This window comes from Astatotilapia calliptera, chromosome 19 (assembly GCF_964374335.1).
Source record: "Astatotilapia calliptera chromosome 19, fAstCal68.1, whole genome shotgun sequence".
Lineage (NCBI taxonomy): Eukaryota > Metazoa > Chordata > Actinopteri > Cichliformes > Cichlidae > Astatotilapia > Astatotilapia calliptera.
Window position 1 is genome coordinate 27,338,019 of NC_137440.1, and position 20,270 is coordinate 27,358,288.

The 20,270-nt window shown below is 41.1% G+C and overlaps 1 protein-coding gene across 5 annotated transcripts; it reads left to right on the plus strand.

Annotated features, from left to right (window-relative positions):
- Positions 1-1,908: 1,908 nt before the first annotated feature.
- LOC113012742 (sorting nexin-14) lies at positions 1,909-20,177 on the plus strand. 5 transcript variants are annotated; one of them, XM_026153053.2, is made up of 31 exons: positions 1,909-2,236; positions 2,429-2,599; positions 2,705-2,825; positions 3,025-3,098; positions 3,468-3,546; positions 3,645-3,688; positions 3,774-3,861; positions 3,944-4,028; positions 4,107-4,263; positions 4,403-4,478; positions 4,697-4,741; positions 5,594-5,674; positions 5,900-6,014; positions 6,205-6,360; positions 6,480-6,604; positions 7,215-7,273; positions 7,700-7,726; positions 8,493-8,639; positions 9,307-9,439; positions 10,382-10,568; positions 10,702-10,785; positions 11,065-11,165; positions 12,784-12,895; positions 13,109-13,149; positions 13,301-13,420; positions 15,449-15,572; positions 17,205-17,369; positions 18,086-18,181; positions 18,310-18,401; positions 18,727-18,783; positions 19,917-20,177. In XM_026153053.2, exons 2-31 carry the CDS (start codon positions 2,463-2,465, stop codon positions 19,956-19,958), a joined length of 2,970 nt encoding a protein of 989 aa, XP_026008838.1. In that variant the 5' UTR covers positions 1,909-2,236; positions 2,429-2,462; the 3' UTR covers positions 19,959-20,177. The 5 variants fall into 5 exon arrangements, with proteins under 5 accessions (XP_026008838.1, XP_026008839.1, XP_026008842.1 ...); XM_026153054.2 differs by having other exon boundaries at positions 19,920-20,177; XM_026153057.2 differs by lacking the exon at positions 8,493-8,639.
- Positions 20,178-20,270: the final 93 nt, after the last annotated feature.

Genomic DNA, 20,270 nt, shown 5'->3' on the forward strand with positions numbered 1-20,270 from the left:
TAATTGTTTGATCTGGATGTTTGAAAGAGAACATTTGCAGGGTTTTAGGGTGTACCCACCTGGCATGGATAAGTCAGGCATTCCAGGAAAGTGGTTCTTTTCAGAACTTGTCTTTAAAGGGTTGGTTGACTACCTCAGTACAGAGGACTAAACTACCCGGCCTGTACTGTAAATAGGGAAACTATATCGATGAAAGCAGGGCTTGTTTTCATAGAAAATATGCACAAGAGCTGCAGCGCAAAAACGATGTACTTAATGTAATATAGTCATTTTAGCTGCAGCTCTGCAGACTGCAAACAGTCACACCGGGCATGCAAAACAATCTCATATGATGAGTCTGAACAAGCCCTGCTTTTATCTTATTTTGAACTGAATTAGCTGCCTTGCTTATTCAGAGTATGTAGTTACTGGTTGTATAGTTTTTCGGAAAATGTTACTTTTGTAAAGGCTTCAAGATCACGGGCATCCAACTGCCTTTGATTAAAAAAACAATAAAAAAAAAACAAAAATAAAGCCCTGCAGTGTCCCTTTTGTGCCACTGTATTCTTCCAGTGGGTTTGTTTTTATATCAATACAACACATTTTCAGACAGCATCGGAATAATGTAAGAGCCTAATCCAATCCTTCCTCTTATAAGATCGTGTTAATCTCGAATGATCCCTCCCCAGTACAGCAACTATGTAGAAGATCTCTGGAGTTAATCTTATTGGATGACTGACTTGCCATATTGCCCAGCCAGTGAGCATGTGTGCCTAACATTAGCTGCTATGATTTGGTGAGGGATCATGGTCTCACAGTGGTAGAAGGGATACTGCAGTGAACGATTTCTACTTCCAGGTATAGCATAAAGGAAACTGCTCTTCAATCCCAGTTTTCTATACAGTTAACTCCCTCAGTAAAATCATAACAACCACCTTTTGAGAAAAAAAAAATGTTAGCAGTTTTAAACTATTGTTGGTGGCCAACAACGTTTTTTGCATTCCTGCAAATAAATTGTTTTATACTGTAAAATGGAGGTGAGTGTAACTTATTTTTGTAATAAAGTTTTTGATTTTTATCTGTGTCTTACTCTTTTGATTAAAACAAAAGCCTTCATGAGGTGCAAGGACTTTATTAACTGGAGGCAGTCGATCATTTTGGATTTTGGTATTTTAAATTTCATGTAAAAAGATTTGCATTAAAGTTTCATGTTAAAATGCAAGATTTCGAATAAATATTTTCCTAAACGGGTTGACGAGCGCAGTGGGGGTGTGTAGTAGACAAGATCTAATATGCTACAGTTTATGTATCTTTTTTCATCTTTATATATATATGCATGTTTTGTGTGTGTATAATAGTGTATATGATTTATAAGGCTTATATTATTAGATTCATAGGACAGGCATACATGCACAGTATTGGTGCCTTTGAATAAATTAAACAGTATTTATTGCATTGAGTCGTCAAATGTAACAATACTGCGTTAGTATAGTTACTATTACAGTAATCTACAGCCTGATGTTAAAAGCTCTAAACGCCTTTGTGTCAGTTAACTTAAAGTAGGTCATCGCGAGTGATGGAGCTACTGTAGGAGGGCTATTTGCCGGTTAACCCAATTTAAGTCCACGTTAAAAAACGCAATTTCCCATGTTCCCTTGTGCAGTTTCTTCGATCAAAGTACGACTGTAAGCTGTTTACCACACACACAAATCAATGGTGCTTCGCTTCGAGTCCGTTAAATGTGACAATAATATAAATAATGGCCGCTCCAGTGAGCACTACTCCGCTCCGGGACTCGTCTCCTTGATCCGGGCACCTTGGCGTGGGTTTCATTTCAAGGGGAATATGTGGGGGACACGTCCGTTACCTCAGAGCTAAACTACAGGAGCCAGTAGCAGCTACTGCTGCTGGGAGCGCAGCGGAGGTGACATCACACGTCTCCAGCGCTGACAACCGAGGCACCAACCACCGCTGCTGCTGCTGCTGCTGCTCAATGGACAGCTATGCCCGTGACAGGACCGCGGCCATTAACCAAAACGGCAACCTATCAGAGTTTTAGGACGGTCCACGCACGAATGATGCTGTGTAACTGCCACTAATCCTGCTGTGGCTCACAGCTGTGCGCGGCTCTGCTCTCTGCGCTCATCCTGCACACAGGCAACCTGCTTATGTATTTATTTTGTTTTTGCAAATTCATTATGGTGTCGCGCCTGAACTACAGTGAAAAATGGCCCATATCGTCCGCCGTACACTTACAGTAAGTGCTTGAGTCGATATGTTAAAATCAGTGCAACCTGATACGTATGTTAAGCGGAATAGATAGATTTAAAAAAAATAAAAAAAAATAAAATACTGTGACTTTGAGTAAGGAGCTCTTGCTTCCTGCTACACGCCCTTATTTATTTGTAGCCTGCAGCCACTTCGTAATGCGACCTTTATTTATTTACAGTAATATGCAGTAGGCTGGATGCTGACAGACAAAGATGGGATGCATCCGGGCTTATCTGCAGAAATTAAGACGCAGGGTAAAGGTGGACCGGCTCAGAGAGCTTGGTCGACAATATCCAGTGTTCTGCTTCCTTCTGCTGGTCCTGCTTCTCTCCACTGTGCTTTTGAACAGGTAACTAGTTCACTCTACATAGGCAAACCTGCAGCCCACTCAATTTCACTTCATAGCTTACCATGTTTTTATTCATTTATACCTCACACCTCCTTTTTACTACAGATATATTCACATTATAATGGTGTTTTGGTCGTTCCTGGCTGGAGTCGTCACTTTCTACTGCTCCCTGGGGCCTGAGTCTCTGCTGCCTAACATCTTAGTCTCCATTAAACCAAGAATCAAGGTCTGTTAGAATTTAACTGAACAAATTAGGAGGATACAGCCTCCACACTCTGAGTGCCACAACTGATAGAAATATATGTAATGTCTATCACTTGTTGGAAGCATGCCATTGCTTACTTATACATTGATGATGATGAATAAAAAGGCACAAAAGCAAGCAGCAGCAGTTCATAATCTTTGCTGTTGACTTTATCTTGTAGTCGTACCAGCAGGAGCTGTTTCCGCTGGGCCACAGCTGTGCTGTTTGTGGAAAAATCAAGTGCAAAAGGCACAGGTGAGTGACGTGGTTATGCTGTTGTGCAACGGTCGTAGACTGGACAGAAGCTGACTTGTGTTTTATTGAAACCTTATAACTATTTCAGCAGCAGTTATATATTTAGCATAATAAATGCTTAATGCCTGATGTTGTTTACAGATTATCTGTGACCAAGTCCATATCACTGTGTTACTACGTATGCTATACATATATATATATAACCTCATTACTGGGTTGACAACAATAAGTTACCTACTTATTAGGTCATGGGAGATTTAGCAGTGCCATCTAGTGGCCAGACTGGATTCTTCTGTCTTCCTCTGCTGATGATACTGAATTTTTTCCATTTCATTCCTTTTTAAAAAAAAATTTCGTTCATATTTATAGACCGACTCTGTTACTGGAAAACTATCAGCCATGGCTTGACCTGAAAATTCCTTCTAAAGTGGATGCCTCACTCTCAGAGGTAATAGACATATTTGTTACACACGTCATTATTCTTAAATAAACATTAAATTAATCTATCAAATTATGGCACAATAAAATCTATTGTTTTTATTTTAGATTCTAGAGCTTGTTCTGGAAAATTTTGTATATCCTTGGTATAGGTAAGAGTTTCTTGTATCCTTCCTCCGAAGTTCAAACTGTGTTGTGTCCTGTGAAGTGAGGGGACAGATTTCTTTTTCCTTTCAGAGACATCACAGACGATGAGGCGTTTGTCGACGAGCTGAGAGTGACCTTGCGTTTCTTTGCAGCCGTGCTGGTTCGTCGGACTCAGAAGGTGAAACTTAGACTCTATAAAGACAAAAAACTTTTTAAACTGGTCTTCATCATTTTTAAATAAACTTGTCTCTCTCTCTTAGGTGGATGTGGCATCTCTCATCACAAAAAAGCTCCTTAAAGTTTCCATGAAGCACATTGAAATTATTAGCAAAGCAAGGCAGAAGGGTATGGCAGATATAATCACACAGAGCAGTTTGTTTTTTATTTCTTTTATCATAAAAACGTTTTTTGGTTTCTTTTCAGTAAAAAACATAGAGTATCTTCAACAAGCTGCCCTGGAGGAATATGGTCCTGATCTCCACGTGGCTCTTCGCAGTCGCAGAGATGAACTTCTCTACCTCAGGAAGCTGACTGAGATACTGTTCCCTTACATCCTGCCACCCAAGGCCACAGACTGCAGGTAACTGACTGCTCTGGAAGTAAAGCCCATGCACTGCAACCATAAATTTACCCAATTAAGTCACAACAGGAATGCACAGCATGATTCTTTATTGCTTCATTCTCTTACTTCCTGCTTCTATATCTCGTCATTCTCTCAGATCTCTTACACTCCTGATAAGAGAGGTTTTGGCTGGTTCTGTCTTCCTTCCTTCGATGGACTACTTGGCTGATCCTGTGAGTGTAGAATAGAAATCCAAAGCTGTTTTTTCCCTTGAACGTGTCTTTGTCTTTGCCAGTCTAACAGGATATTTCTTTTATAGTCCTTTAACCAGTGCTAATGTGCAGTATTATGAGAATGCAAATAAAAGACAAATCAAAACATTACTTACAGCGCTACACTTGAGTTTGAAACTTACTGACTGCTTTTTTGTGTGGTTTTTTTTAAAATTCAGGACACAGCGAATCATTTAATTTTGATATTCATTGACAACTCACCTGTAAGTATATACTGGACTGTAACTGGCTGTCATTTACACTCACCAGTCACTCTGTTTGGTTCACCTTTCTAGTAACAAGTCAGGTCGATCTTTTGCTTTCTGAACTCAAATTTTTGTGGCATAAAGCAGGTTTGTTGGCTGGGTTATTAAAGATGGACATGGTCAGCAGCAGTACTCAGTGTGTGTCAAGACAATATCCCCACACCATTACACCAGCACCACCTGTCTGAGTTATTGGTATAAGGCAGGATGCATCCATGCTTTCATGCTCTTTACATTAAATTCTGACCCTTCCCTTTAAGTGTCACAGCAGAAATTCAGACTCAGACCAGATAATGTCTTTTGAATCTCCTGTTGTCCAATTTTGGTGAATCTTTGTGTGGTCCTCTGTTGCTGTAGCCCATCTGATTCAGTGTTCAACATGTTGTGCATTCAGAGATGCTGTTTTGGATACCCTGGTTATAATGAGTGGTTATTTGAGTTACTGTCGCCCTCCTATCCTGTCTGCTCAAAGCAGCCAGAAGTCTGGCCACTGTCTTCTGACCTGTGACGTCCACAAGGCATTTTCATGTAGAGAACTGCTGCTCATGGGATATTTTCTCTTTTTCAGACCATTTTCTTGAGATGGATGTGTGGAGTAAATCCCAGTAGATCAGCAGTTTCTGAAATACTCAGCCCAGCCTGTATTAGCACTAGCAACCATGCCACATAGAAATCCACTTAAATCTCCTTTCTTCTCCGTTCTGATTCTTCTTCCGAACTGGCATAGGCATACCTAACAGAATGAAGGGTGAGTGTATCTTCTGTGAATTTTAAACGTGTATTTAATTTTTCCCGACTTGTTCACTCCAGCCTGAAGAAGCCACAGAGCCCACTTCAACACTGGTTCCTTTCCTACAAAAGTACTCTGATACTCGCAGCAAAAAGCCCTCAGTAAGTGTTTGCTTTCATCTAGGAGAGTGAAGTAATTCATTAAAAACCTACAAAAATTCAACTGCAAGCCGTCTTTGAAACAAAAGCCATCTGGCATTAAGCAAAAACCTAGTGACAATGTGTAGCTGGTATATGGGACAGCGTAAGCCTAATAGAAGCAGGAGGAATATAGCAGGCAATGCTTTATAGAGTATATTAATCCATTTTTTCCTGCCTTTGTATCAGGTGCTAAAGCTGGAGTTGAAGGAAATTCGAGAACAGCAAGACCTTCTCTTTCGCTTTATGAACTTCCTAAAGCAAGAAGGCGCTGTCCATGTCCTCCAATTCTGTCTCGCAGTTGGCAAGTATTCAGTTTTTTCTCTAAATTGTTAGTAGTTGTTAATCGTTGTTGTTACCTTAATTACTCAGTTCTGTCAGTCAACAGCTTTTCATCACCCCATCTGAAATTATCAGGAAAAATTACCACTCATGGGTGGCAGAGTTAACCTATCACTGTGACGTATTGATGTCTGACTCTCTTAACTTCTCAGAGGAGTTCAACGACAGGATTCTGTGCCCTGAGCTGTTGGATTCAGAGAAGATGATGCTCCATAAGGAAGTGAAGAAGATCTACGAGACCTATTGCTTGGACGAGAGTGTTGACAAAATCCGCTTTGACCCCTTTATAGTGGAAGAAATACGCAACAGTATGTGACAGGAGTCATTATCGAAGTTAAAGTGTCTTAAACATCCTAGGTGTGCCTTAATGAGTATGCATGCTGTGTAGTATTCTAACTCGCTTGTGTGTTTTTGTTGAACGTCCTAGTTGCTGAGGGTCCTTATGGGGAGGTGGTGAAACTGCAGACCATGAGGTGCTTGTTTGAAGCCTACGAGCACGTCCTCTCTCTTCTGGAGAATGTTTTCACCCCCATGTTCTGCCACAGCGATGAGGTTAGCGCCCACACCTCAATAGAAACCACTAAGCCTATTGTCACCCAGCTTGATTTCCAGATTTAAGCATTTTCCTGTCTAAATTATGGGTCTTTAAGTTGAGACTGAATGATCATTCCTTAAATTTAGTATTTTTATTGTCTCAGATGTACCAAAACTATATCTGTAAAATGCTTAAACTCAAACTCAACTGGAATTTGTTGACTCAGACCCATTTTTCCATCCCCCCAGCTACCAACCGCTATCGGCCCTGTCATCAATATCAGACGCGCAACCGGCCAATGAGCCGGCGCTGGCATTATGCCAAACTGCCAAGCTGAATTTCACCCCTCAGAAGCAATTTCATTGAATTCAGCTGGGTGGACCAGAGCTCAGCCATTGTTCAGAGCAGGCCATAGCCCTGTGTGAATAGTGTCTGGATAACAATGCGAGGTTATTTTCTACTTAGTTGCCACCCCTGTTCTTGCTCCCAAATAAACTGGGCATCAGTGGTTATTATTGTTTAGGCATTAAGAGGTCAATAGATATGGCATGTTCCTTGAGTTTAGCTTGCATACTGTACCAGATTTTCCATATGTGTTGTTTGATTCCCGTGACCTTTTTTCCACAGTACTTTCGGCAGCTTCTCAGAGGGGCCGAGTCCCCTGCCAGAAATTCCAAAATGAGCAGGTAGGTTTCACTTTATGTTTGTGTGTAACAGCATAAAAGTTTAGCATAATGATGCACAGGTGGACTTTCAGAAAATATAGAAACAGAAAACAGCGCAAACACAAATTCACTGTTAACTAAGATTTTAGACACACAGTAAATTTCTGTGTTTTCTTCCACGTCCAGTTTTCCTGGTTTCCCTATTAAACGTACATAAATCCCTGTCCCTGGATATGCTATGAGCCAGCTGCGTCACACATAAACATAACTGTAACCAAGCTGTATAGAAGCAACCCATTTTCTTGTAATGCAAGTTATATTAGACCACTGCAGTATAGCTGTAACTGAGCTGAAGCCATGGATCGACTGTCATGTTTTCTATCGCGGGGTGTGGTGTGTACGTGGCCACGCGGCCCAGCCACTAACTCCTTGTGCATATTGTTCCAGAAATAGCGTCAGTTTGGATGACATTCGGTGAGTACAAGTCGTCAGTGTGCTGATCAGAACAGTGGCTGGCTGAGTAGTGCTGCACGCAAGGTTCCAAAAGACACTTCATACTTAAGATTAAAGATGTGCTGCCTTTTTTTTTTTTAACAGAATCACTGTGCCCTGCCTGGGCCCGAGCCGTCAAGGAGGGCTTCAGTTTCATAAGCACTAGCTGATACTGCGATAATGATATATAATCTTTTAGCACTCATCTCATTTCACCCCTAAATACATGTTTTATTTGGTGAGTGTGCTGTAGCTGCAAAAAGAGAGAACACTGAGTAAACTGACCTTTATGAGCTAATCATAGCATGTGTCACCAGTAAGCCTATGAGCAGATAAAGCTAATAAAAGCATTATATCCAAAATGAGAGAATTAAAATGAAGGAAAACTCATTTTCTGTTTCATTTCCAACACCTGAAAGCAAACTTGTTATAAAGGCAGTTTCCAAAGCAGCATAAATTACGCCACTCAAAATGATAGCTGGGATAGCATATAATTGCTTTCGCAGCCCACAATCACATGTGACCAGTTTCGAGGCTAACCTTCCTCCATACCTGCGATTAAGAAACCTTCTCCACCTCTGCCCGTTTGTCTGCCCATTACGCCCATCTGTGTATTTCCACCATCGTGCCTGTGTCTGTGACCGTATGTCCACTCTGATTCTGTGACCACCATACTGCCTGCCCTGGTATGATCCACGATCCGCTCCCTCCTCTTGCCCGTGGGGATGTGACCCTGTTCTGCTTATAGCTCCTGGGACTGGAGCCCCGAGTCCCCGTCCTCACTGTTCACCGCCTCTGGCAGCTCTTCACCTGCATCTTGTAACTCCCTCCATGCCCAGTCCACGTTCACAAACTTCCCATATGGCTCGCTATCCCACCGCCACTCATCACCCAAGTAAGTCAGGGTCCATCTGTCTGTCACAGGTCGCTCAGTGTGATGTCATGCTATCCAGTTTCACACCCATGTGACCCCAGTCCCAGCCGGACGCCTGCATGGTGGGGTCTATGCACGGGATCCTGTTTTAATTTGTCGTTTTGTTTCCTCCAGTCTTGTTTTTGACACCGCAGCCACTTTTTCTGTGCTCGGCTTCTTGTGTAGTAGGCGTATCTCTGTGCGTCATGTGGTGATTTTTATTTTACGTGAGCAAACCGGCACTCACACAGAGCAACTGTGATGTTGTGTGCTTTTTATCGGTTGTCAGGTAACTGATCATCATCAGCATTTTTTACACCCTGAAAATATCCCCTCCAAGCTTCACATCTGTTCATCACTGCTCAGTGCTTTGTTGTGTGTGTGTGTGTGTGTGTGTTTTGTGGCTCTGCAGCGCTTTACCAATAACGCAGGCATTTTATTGTGTTGATTATTGTTGACTGTGAAGTTAAACGTTCTCATTGGTTTGGCTAGATTAGCTTTTACCTCCCATGATACAGATACAGTAAGCTGCTTCTTCTTCCCTACAGTCCCTGCTCTGTCACCTCTCTGAAGCTGCATGCGCTTTGCTGAAGCCAAGCGCATCTCCTCCTTTGCTCCGTGTTTAATAGCCTCCTTGTTTGAACTGCAGGAGTACGTCTAAGAGGGGCGAGTCCTTTGGGATTAGCCGCATTGGCAGTAAGATCAAAGGAGTGTTCAAGAGCACAACGATGGAAGGAGCCATGCTGCCATCCTATGGGCTGGTAGAGGGGGAGGATGATATGGTAAGGCACATCTAAAAGTGTCCTAAACATTCATTATAAGATGATGATAATGTATAAAATAATGCTCACGTGGTGATAGTTGCTTTTTAGGGTTAAACTGCATGTCAAATTTAAAGCAGCGTGTCAAATTTATTAGAAGTAACTGCAAACAGAGTCTTCAAGTCATATTGAGGGTCTCCTGAAGTGATTCCCACATGGGGGCGCTGGTGAGTAAAGAAAACAAAGCCACAGAGTCTATTAATTCTACCTTATGGGCAAATCTTCAAGGTTTTCAGTGCAATTTGCAGACTCTGCCGAGTTTGACAAAGCTTGTTTTTTGCTGATCTCTTCAGGCATAATAAAATATCTGTCTATTTTTCCAATATTTAAATCCAACGTTTGGGTTCTGGCGTTTTCTGAGGTGGAGTCCATGAATTTGCCTGTTTTACAGTAGATAGTGTTGATTTTAAAGAGCAAGAGTTTCCCTGTGAAACCACAAAGATGACCTGCGAAAATGACTAAATATCTACCTTAAATGAAAGAAATTTAAAAAAAAGAGTGTCAGATGAATGAAAATCCGCTAGTTTAAGAGCTTTTGTAAATTTAAATTGATGTGACTTCAAACACAGTCTGTTACAGCACTTTACTGTCTTCACTCTGTTAATTCCTTGTTCGGCATTTATTGTAAAGGGATATCCTGTGTATACGTTGCACTTCCCTTACTTGTGGTCAGGTCTCAGTCACCTTTTTTTTGTTTAGTTGTCCCTGATCTTCGCATTTGCTGTTCAATTTAATAGTAATTTTGATAGGAGTAGATTATATGGTTAAGGTAAAAAAAAAAACATACACAAAGTCAGGCCTCTACCTTTGTGTGTTTTGCAGCATAAAAGTGGTCGTGTTGTTCATCTATCGTGTACTCTGCAAAGCCTTGACCTCAACCACTCTCACTTCCTTCTATTCAAGGTGGAGGAAGCCATGATGGTGCTGGAAGATGACCCCCCTATGGAGGCGGCCTCCACCCCGAGCACCCCGCGAAACCTCTCAGCCTGGAACATCACAATCCCGTACATTGATTTCTACGATGACGACGTAAAGAGGGAGCGCATTCCAGTGTTTTGTATTGATGTAGAGCGCAATGACCGGAAGGCAGGTGAGGCTGTGCGGACCTTCATTAAAGCGTACTTGTAAATAATCTGTAATACTATTAGGTAACCATTAACTAGTGTGACGAGCTGTTTTGGTTTGGGGTCATTAATTAAACCTTGTTGTTTTACTCTCTGCAGTCGGACATGAGACTGAGCACTGGTCTGTGTACAGGAGATATTTGGAGTTCTATGTCCTAGAGTCAAAGCTCACCGAGTTTCATGGTAGGTTTTCTACATAATGCTAATTTAGAGCAGCTGTGCACTGCTCTGTTTTTCATTCAAGGCCATCAGGAAGGAATTTTCCCATGAAAATGACGTCGTCGACTCCACAGAAAAATCCCAGATTATTACTTCCAAGTAAACTTACATTTTAGAAGCGAAGAACATTGAATGGGCCTGTTGCCTTATTTGGGGACTTGGAAACTACACGGCTGTTATGTTCCAGTTAAAGAGAGACACATTTTTAACACTTGTCTTTGTGAAATCTTACACCATTTGCAGGCTCATTTCCAGATGCGCAGCTGCCCTCAAAGAGAATAATTGGTCCCAAGAATTACGAATTTCTGACATCGAAGAGGGAGGAATTTCAGGAATATCTTCAGGTAGATATCTGCGCTTCTCTTGGCCTTTTCTTCTGAATTGCACTAGGCACGATACTCAGTCATGTGAAAAAGAAAGTTTTCAAAGGACTCCATGAAGTGCTGTGAAACATTGAGTACAGCCTTACTGCTTCCATAGAAATTATGATGCTAATAATAGTCCAATCAAATGCACTTGATGAAAGGATCATGCAAGTGTGACCATCTCTGATGTTGAAATGCAAATGCTTTTTTAATGAGGTAGCATTTAGATAGGTGTAATATATACTGTACCTAGGCAATATAACAGGTTTTGATCAGCTACAATAATCACTTTTAAAAGTTTCATGCTTTAAGTAATTACTGTGTAGCTACACTTTTAACATTTTGCTATATAATTTCTTTATATAATCGTACTATGATGATTGTAGTGTATGTATATATTTATGTCTACATGTACCCAACCCTAATAATCATAAACATAATATACAAAAATGTGCATCCTATTGTTAATTTTAATAGCAAAACCTGACATTTAGCACTATGCATTTAGTTTATGCATTTTCTGCAAAATATATATTGGAACCTGATGACTTTCTAGTATTAATTAAAAGAATATTCTCCTAATATAAGATGTTTGGAGTAAATATAGTAAAATTGATGAATATAACCTGGGGGCATCAAGTGTAATTTTAAAACGAACCTCAAATAAATAAAAAAAAAATACAGAAAATGTTTACTTCAACTTATTGCTGCTAGAGGTGATTCTAAAAGTTGCTGAATCATGGTTTGTACTGTGAAAACGTCTTCAAATAACTAAATAATAAAAACTAAGAAAATGACTTTGAGGGGAGGCGGTTGGTGAGAAGGTTACGAACAAATTAGCTTGAAATACGTACGCACACACACACACATTGTTGAAAGGTTTTTGGGTGTAGTTTTCTGTGCGTATGCGTTTATCAAGAATACTTCAAATTAGGTTTCAGAAAAAAAGAAACATTTAAAGTCATCTTAATCAGTCTTAGTCAGTGGTTGAGTCACTTCTTGTAAAGAGAGAAAAATATCTTTGTCGTTGCTTCATTTGGTGATTCTAAGAGCAGCTTTTCAAAAACACAGAGGAAAAAACTGAATAAAACACAATTCAGTCTCTGCAGTTGCTGCCAAGGTCCTTAAACACTTCAAGGAATAAAATTTGAGTCTTAACTGTTGAACATTTATAGAGAAAAATGACAAAACTCGGCAAGGAAAGATTTTTAAATGGTCCCCACCTGGAGGACCATCAGTACAGAATCACAAGAGACAACACAAAAAGCAGTAAAAGTGTTCACTGTGATGGATTACTTACCTTGAAATAAGTTTTTTCAAGGCACACCAAGAGGCTGCTTTGAAAGCTTGGGAATTAATTTAAAAAGTTGCAATGTTCTGTGGAAAGTAGTAAGCACTAATCCAAACTTGGTTGGGAGGCTTTATAAGAAGAAAAACCCACATAAAGCCCTTGAAAATCCACAGTCTGCTTTGTTCTAAAAACGAGTAAAGCACTTGTATCTGCTTACATTTGATCATACACAATAAATCTGCAGTCCTGTGATTGATTTTCAGCTACAGAACAAATCTGTGTTTTCATTATCTGTTTACTTTGCAGAAACTCCTGCAGCACCCAGAGCTGAGCAACAGCCAGCTACTGGCCGACTTCCTGTCTCCTCATAGCATGGAGTCTCAGTTCCTGGACAGGATGTTACCTGACGTGAACCTCGGTACAGTATGAGGCACATTCTCTCTGACCTGGCTGCAGAGAATGTGACAGACGCTTTGTTTAAACAAATGTGCAAAATAGATGATGTTTAAACAGCCTGTGGAAATGTTTGATCAGGCTGACCTTGGGTTGGATGAGAAGAGATGTGTCTGGAAAAGAGGCACAACGTGACAGAAGCATACATCACTGAGATAAGGTTTTTTATTTTTCACAGGTAAAATCATTAAGTCGGTCCCCAGCAAACTGATAAAAGAGGTGAGAAATGCATTTATTCTGGGACACAATATGTAGGATGTGCTTTGTGTCTCATCTTTCACAATACAGATGTTTTTAAATGTCAGCTTTGTGTTTTTGAAACCATAACTACCCAATATACATTTTGCACGTGTGCTTTTTTTTATGGCAGAAAGGGCAGCACCTGGAACCTTTCATCCAGTCCTTCTTCAATTCCTGTGAATCTCCCAAACCCAAACCCAGCCGACCTGAGCTCACTATCCTGAGTCCCACCTCAGAGAATGACAAAAAGGTTGGCAAGTGAGGCTTTATAGCTTTTTGACTGTCTGCATTGTTTAAAAGAGTAGCCTGAGGAGAATCCTGAGTACTGGTAGAGTCCTCCCTAAGGCTCAGTTGCAATTAATTGTTCCTGTTACAACTGTCTGATCAAAAGTCCACAAGCTGAGCTTTACAGATATACAGTGGGGAAATAATTAGATTATTAGAGCCTCTGCTGAATTGGTGAGTTTGCTCACTTACAAAGAAACAAATCAGTCTCTAATTATTATGGTAATTTCTTTTTAATGGAGCGAGACAGAAAATTGATCAAAAATCCAGAAAAAAACATAGTGCATAACAGTTATGAACTGATTTGCATGTCGTTGAGTGGAGAAAGTATTTGATCCCCTACAACCTAAACAGAATTTTGCCTCCCAGAGATTGGCTGCCTGCTCTTGTGGCACACAGATTAAAATCAATTGTCGAGACTTCTGATCTCAACTTATGTATATAAAGCACAAATGCCAACCGAATGGATTTCCATCACAATGGGCAAGACATAAAAAGGCTGTCAAAGGATGTCAAGGACAAGATTGTCAACTTGCATAAGGCTGAAATGAGCTACAAGACCATCAGCAGGAAGCTTGGTGGAAGGAAGTGGCAACTGCCGGTGCGATTGTTCAGAATAAAAATAAAAAGACCATCAATCACCCTCGGTCTGGAGCTCCATGAAAGATCTTGCCTCATGATGTGAGGATCATGAGAGTGGTGGTAGATCAGTCCCAACCTACATGGGAGGAGCTTGTTAATGAAGGCAGTAGGGACCACAGTCAACAAAAACAACATTGGTAGCACACTACGCCGTAATGGATTGAAATCTTGTAGTTCTTGCAAGGTCCCCCCACTCAAGAAGTTACAAGCCTGTCTTAAGTTTCCAGTGAACATTAAAATGATTCAGAAGAGTGTTGGGAGAAAGTGCTGTTGGAAGATAAAACCAAAATCAAGCTCTTTGGCATCAACTGTGTTTGGAGGAAGAGAAATGCTGAGTATGACCTAAAGCCTCCACCATATTTCCCACAGTCAAGCATGGAGTGTAAACATTATACTTTGGGGCTGTTTTCCTGCTAAGGGTACAGGATGTCTTCACCGCACTGAGGGTCCAATGAACGTGGCCACGCTTGGACAAGAACCTGCTTCCCGCAACCTGAACACTGAAGATGGGTCGTCGTCATCTTCTAGCAACACAGTGACCCAAGACATACCAGCAAGGCGCCAAAAGAGCAGCTAAAGAAGAAGCACATTAGGGTCATGGAGTGGCTTAGCTGGTCTGTAGACTTTAGTCTTATAGAAAATCCATAGAGGGAGCTGAAGCTTTGAGTTGCCAAGCAGCAGCCAATAAAAGTGAAGGATTTAGAATTTCTGTAAAGATGAGTGGGCCAAAGTCCCTCCTGAGATGTGTGCAAACCTGGTGCCAACTACAAGCAACTTCTTACCCCTGTAGCAAACTTACAAATTGAGCAGGGGATTAAATAATCCCCTAAATAAAGTTTTTAAAGCAAAGACAGTGATTTTTATTGACTATTGATGGAACTGTTTATGCTGATATTTTGTTTCCTCTAGTGTTTATTAGATTCCTCTGTCTTGAATTAAAAGGAAGTTTAATGGGATTAAAATCAGCCAATGGTGATTCTAGTATTACAGACACAATAGAATAAAACATCAGCACATGCGCTATTTTTGCAACAAATTTTGTGAAGTAGCACTTCACAAAATTTAAATGAGGTCTGACATTGCCAAGAAAGGCCTCGGGCATTTAATCTGAGAACTTGCCAGTGGCTGAACTGATGAGATCATAACAGCTTTTTGCAAGTGGTGCTTAAACAAACACGTCCACTTAACTTAACATAAAATCTGAATATATTCCTAAAAGAATAGGGACGTTACATATTTACTTTGCCAGAGTTTTGTGAGTCACTCATAACTGGAAATGCTCTCAGATAGAGACAGTGGGTGTTTGAAAGAGCTTCAGTCTTAAAATCTGACGCAAGTGTCTCACCCCCAGCTCTTCAATGACCTCTTCAAAAACAATGCCAACCGATCAGAGATGACAGAGAAGAGACACAATCAGAACTACTTCATGGAAATGATCACCATTGAAGGGGTCTATGACTACTTGATGTATGTTGGTAAGTAGAGGTTTGGGGGTTTTTTTGCAGTCTGTTCTGCAGACACAATTTATGATGTTTCCTTTCCATGCTTAAACATAGGATGTGGATAGATTTGTACCGGGTTGAAATGTTATTGGAAAGTGTTTCAGAAAGGACTTGTTTTGCGAGGTAAAATACTAAAGTGAAATACTCCACATGTGCCATTTGTGGATCTGCTGTGAAACCACTTCTGGGTTGTGCCACAGCAGAGATACCCTCTCTCGGCGTCTCCCTGAAGGCACAGGGACATTTCCAAACCAGCTGAGAGACACAATATCCACCTCAACTACTTCCATTTGATGCAGAGAAGCAGCGTCTCTACTCTGACTCCCTCTTGAATGACTGAGCTCCTCTTCTTATCTCTCCTCGCTTCCTTCAGAGGAAGCCCATTTCCACCGCTTGTCTTATTCTTTCATCCGTCTTGGTCTGTGTAGCTGACAGACGCTAGAACCATGAAACATATGGCTGAAAGTGCATGCTGCTAAAAAAGAAATATTAGGTCAAATAATTGAAAAATGTCCACAGTGTTAAGTTTACACCAAATGAGAAACCATAAGGTCGGCAAATAGGGGATGAGGAAAGAGAGATTGTAAAACACACAGTTTACACTGATAGGGCATAACGATGACCACTGACAGGTGACGTCAATTACAGTGAGTGAACATTTTGTCCTGGAAGTCGATGTGTTAGAAGCAGGAAAAATGGGCAAGCGTAAGGATTTGAGAAAGTTTGACAAGGGCCAGAATGTGATGGCTAGACAGCTGGGTCGGAGCATCTCCAAAACTGCAGCTCGTGGTGTGTTCCTGGTCTGAATCGCTCAATACTCATCAAAAGCAGTGAAAGAAGGAACAGTAGTGAGTCAGCAACAGGGTCATGGCTCATTGGCCCATTGATGGGGAGCAAAGATGAACTACTGTAGCTGGAATTGCAGAAACAGTTACTGCTGGTTGTGATAGAAATGTGTAAGAACACGCAGAGTATTGCAGTTTGTTGTGTATGCATCTGCATAGCTGCAGACCAGTCAGGGAGCCCATGCTGACCCCTGTACAGTGCTGAAAGTGCCAACAATGGGCATGTGAGGATCAGAACTGGACCATGGAGTAAGAAGAAGACGGCGTGGTCTGACGAATTACATTTTCTGTCACATCACGTGCATGTGTGAAGCTTCTCTGGGGAACACCGGACACCAGGATGCACTATGGCAAGAAGGCAAGTATAAACTCGCAGAAGCAGTGTGGTGCTTTGGGCAGTGTTCTGCTGAGAGACCTTGGGTCCTGCCATTGCTGTGGATATTACTTTGACATGTGTGGAAACTGTATTCCCTGACGGCTGTGAAAAATGTATAGTATAGAAGTTTGAGGTGATGAATTGGCCTCTAAATTCCCCAGATGTAAGTCCAGTTGAGCATCTGTGGGATGTGCTCCAGTCCATGGAGGCTTCACCTCGCAGCTTATAGGACTTGTTGGTACGAGCGTCTATGCTTTGATTGTTTAAGTGCTGCGAGCAACACAATATCAGACAGATGGTCATAATGCTGTACCTGACTGGTGTATATTAAAAAGATAGGTCATGTAGGTGATCAGTGCTCTCTCTCTTCTTCTTGATTTTTAGGCAGAGTCGTCTTTCGTGTCCCTGATTGGTTGCACCACCTGCTAATGGGTGGCAGGATCCTGTTCAAGAACACACTGGAGGCCTACACAGATTATTATCTTCAGTACAAACTCAACCAAGTGGTCCAGGAGCACCGGCTAGTCTCGCTCATCACCCTGCTTAGAGGTACACGGCCAAGGAACCGAAGAGAGTCTGCGTGTTTGTGAGAATCTCGAACTTTAAACAAACAAACTAAGTGAGGTTGATAGGTTTGTAGCTTAAACCTATTCGCTGGAACGTTGAAGACAATGTAATTACACAGCAAAGCAAGACACGAGTAGGCAAAGTTCTTCATGTTTCTCGTGCACGGGAGAGAACCGGACAAACGCCGTTCCTTCGCTTGACCCCAGTTGCTCTCGTCCGCTCTCCCGTAACACTGCTCTTTTATTGAGGTTACATGAATATACATAGGTTCATTAACATATGACGTCTACATACAAAGAGTACCTTGCCTGTGCGTTGTGTGTGTGTGTGTGTGTGTGGGGGGGGGGTCAGAGTGTGACCCCATAAATGACTTCCCTAAACCGGCTGGTCTGGAAGTCCAGCAGTTCATCTAAACAAAAGGCACGTAGACTAAAAGAGATATAGATACGTTTATCCTGCCATAAAACAATAAGAGAAGGTATGCCCTCTCCCATGCTCCCAGAATGTGGGTGTGAATGCCAGAACACTCTGGAATGCACACAAAGCCTTTGCAGACTATTAAGGATCACACATCCTATCACTACACAATCGATTATACACCTCTAAGCATATATGGTTAAATATTTCTAAGCATAAATGACAATAAACAATACAATCTAACAGAGGTGAAATCATGCAGTGAATCTTTGCCCTCATAGACTCAGTTTTCTGTGAAAGCAGCCCGCCTCGCCCCGCCCAAGACAAGCAGAGGAGAGCAAAGAAGACGTTCGAGGAGATGATGAGCTATATTCCAGGTATTTATTTAGTTCTTCCAAGTCGCCTTTTGTAATTTATGGACCACTTGTAGTCGGCATCTAAACCTACAAGACAAGTGGTGAGTTTTAAATTGCCGCCTGGGGGCTTGTCCTTGATTTATCTTCAGACTTTCTGGGGAAATGTATCGGAGAAGAGGCCAAGTATGAAGGAGTGCGTCTCCTCTTTGATGGACTACAGCAGCCAGTGCTCAACAAACAGGTACAAGGACAGACACGCGCAAACAGCGAGGACACACTCGCTGCTTTCTCAGAATGTTTGCACTTCGCTGATAGGAAACGTGATAGGACATGAAAAAAAAGCTGTGCTAGTATATGACAGATGGGTATATGAATGAAATTGACTTGGGGTACCTCTGAATGTAACATTCGCACCTTATAATAGGTACGCAATGTAACATGCAGTTTGCTGAAACACAGTTTCCTCTGCCGTTCTGCATATTGGTTGTGTTTCCATCTTTATTTAAACACGACTGACCTTAATGCTTCTCATCTTGTTCCTACCTTTTTTGCTTTGCCTTCCTCAGCTGACATATGTGCTGCTGGACATCGTCATTCAGGAACTTTTTCCAGAGCTAAACAAGGTAAACACATATTAATTTTTGTTCACCCACCCATCTATAGGCTCTTATCCTCCGCAGAATGGAGAGTGAATATATCCTGACACCCAAAAAACCCCAAATACCAAAAAATGAACAGAAAAATGAAAAAACATGCAGTCAATAACTATCAGCAATATCATTGTTAATCGTTGCATAAGTGAATGAATGAGACTGCATGATGATGTTCAATGTTAAATGAATACAAGATTAAATAACTGCATTTTTAGTGGAGAAATACACACATATCACTCGTTAATAAGTATGCCAAAGTCCTTTACCTGGATAGTCGTACAGTAATGCTTCTGCAATTGGAGTGAAGATTCGCACCAAAATCTCAAAAGTTATGAGCATAATTCTGATGTTGAATTTGTTTTACCCCTATCCCCATATCTGGATTTATTTCTGTTCTTCTGCTTTTGAATATATATATATATATAAAATGGTTTAATTGGATGCATTTAGGTTAGAGCAGAGGTTAGAGGGCAACAAAAGGCTTGAAACGTAAGAGGTACTAGAAAGGAACAGCTGGAGGAAAATTTAGCAACTAATGAGGTTATTTGGCAAGACCATTGGGCATAAAAAGAGCATTTAGAAGACGGAATTTCACCAGTCTGCAAAACATTGCCCCTACAAATTGTTGAATAATATCAGAATCATGTTCCTCAATATAAAACTTTGAAGGGTTTAAATATCTCATCATCTACAGTACATAATATCATCAACAGATCAGGGAATTGGGAAAAATCTCTGTGTGCAAGGGACAATGCTGAAAATCAATATAGCATCTTTGGACCCTCAGGTGGCAATGCTTTAAAAACAGGAAAGAATCTGTCATGCAAATCACAGCATGTGCTCAGGAACACTTCCAGAAATCACATGTTATCAGGCAAAGAAGAAGCCATAATAAACACTTTATGTTTTTTAAATTGTTCTTCTATATTTAATTAGGTGTGCTTTATGTGACTGCATTCCATTTTTATTCTTCCCAGTGTCCCAACTTTATGGAAATGTGATTGTACACAATCAAAGCTTTTTCACATTTTCTTTAAATCAAACACCAAACCACAGCAACACACATCTGCTTCTGAGTTAACCCTGCATTCTTGTGTTCTCAGCAGGTGCAGAAGGAGACGTCTGTGATGGCTCCATGGATGTAAAATAAACATGAGCCAACATGCTTGGCATGCCCGAGCTCATCTGACACTAGACTAAATCCAACGCATAGACCTTCATAACTGACATGTACAGTAACTGTATCTGGATACCTGCTCCCACAACAGGAGGAAAGGCAGATGGTTTCCCCTGGTGCATCTGTCATTAATTTGTAAAATAAATACATACATGAAGTATATACTAAATAAAAAGTCAGAATTTAACTGACAATTTCTTCTTTGTATTATTATTAGCAGTAGAAGCTAACAGTAAAAGACAGTGATTTAACAGTTTTGTCAGGTGTGGTGGAGGTGGAG

Excerpts from the sequence above, each read along its gene's own strand:
- LOC113012742 (XM_026153053.2), top strand. The coding sequence starts at position 2,463 with ATGGGATGCATCCGGGCTTATCTGCAGAAATTAAGACGCAGGGTAAAG. Across the intron at positions 3,099-3,467 it reads ATCAAGTGCAAAAGGCACAG|ACCGACTCTGTTACTGGAAA; the intron begins GTGAGTGACGTG and ends TCATATTTATAG. Across the intron at positions 18,182-18,309 it reads GATGATGAGCTATATTCCAG|ACTTTCTGGGGAAATGTATC; the intron begins GTATTTATTTAG and ends ATTTATCTTCAG.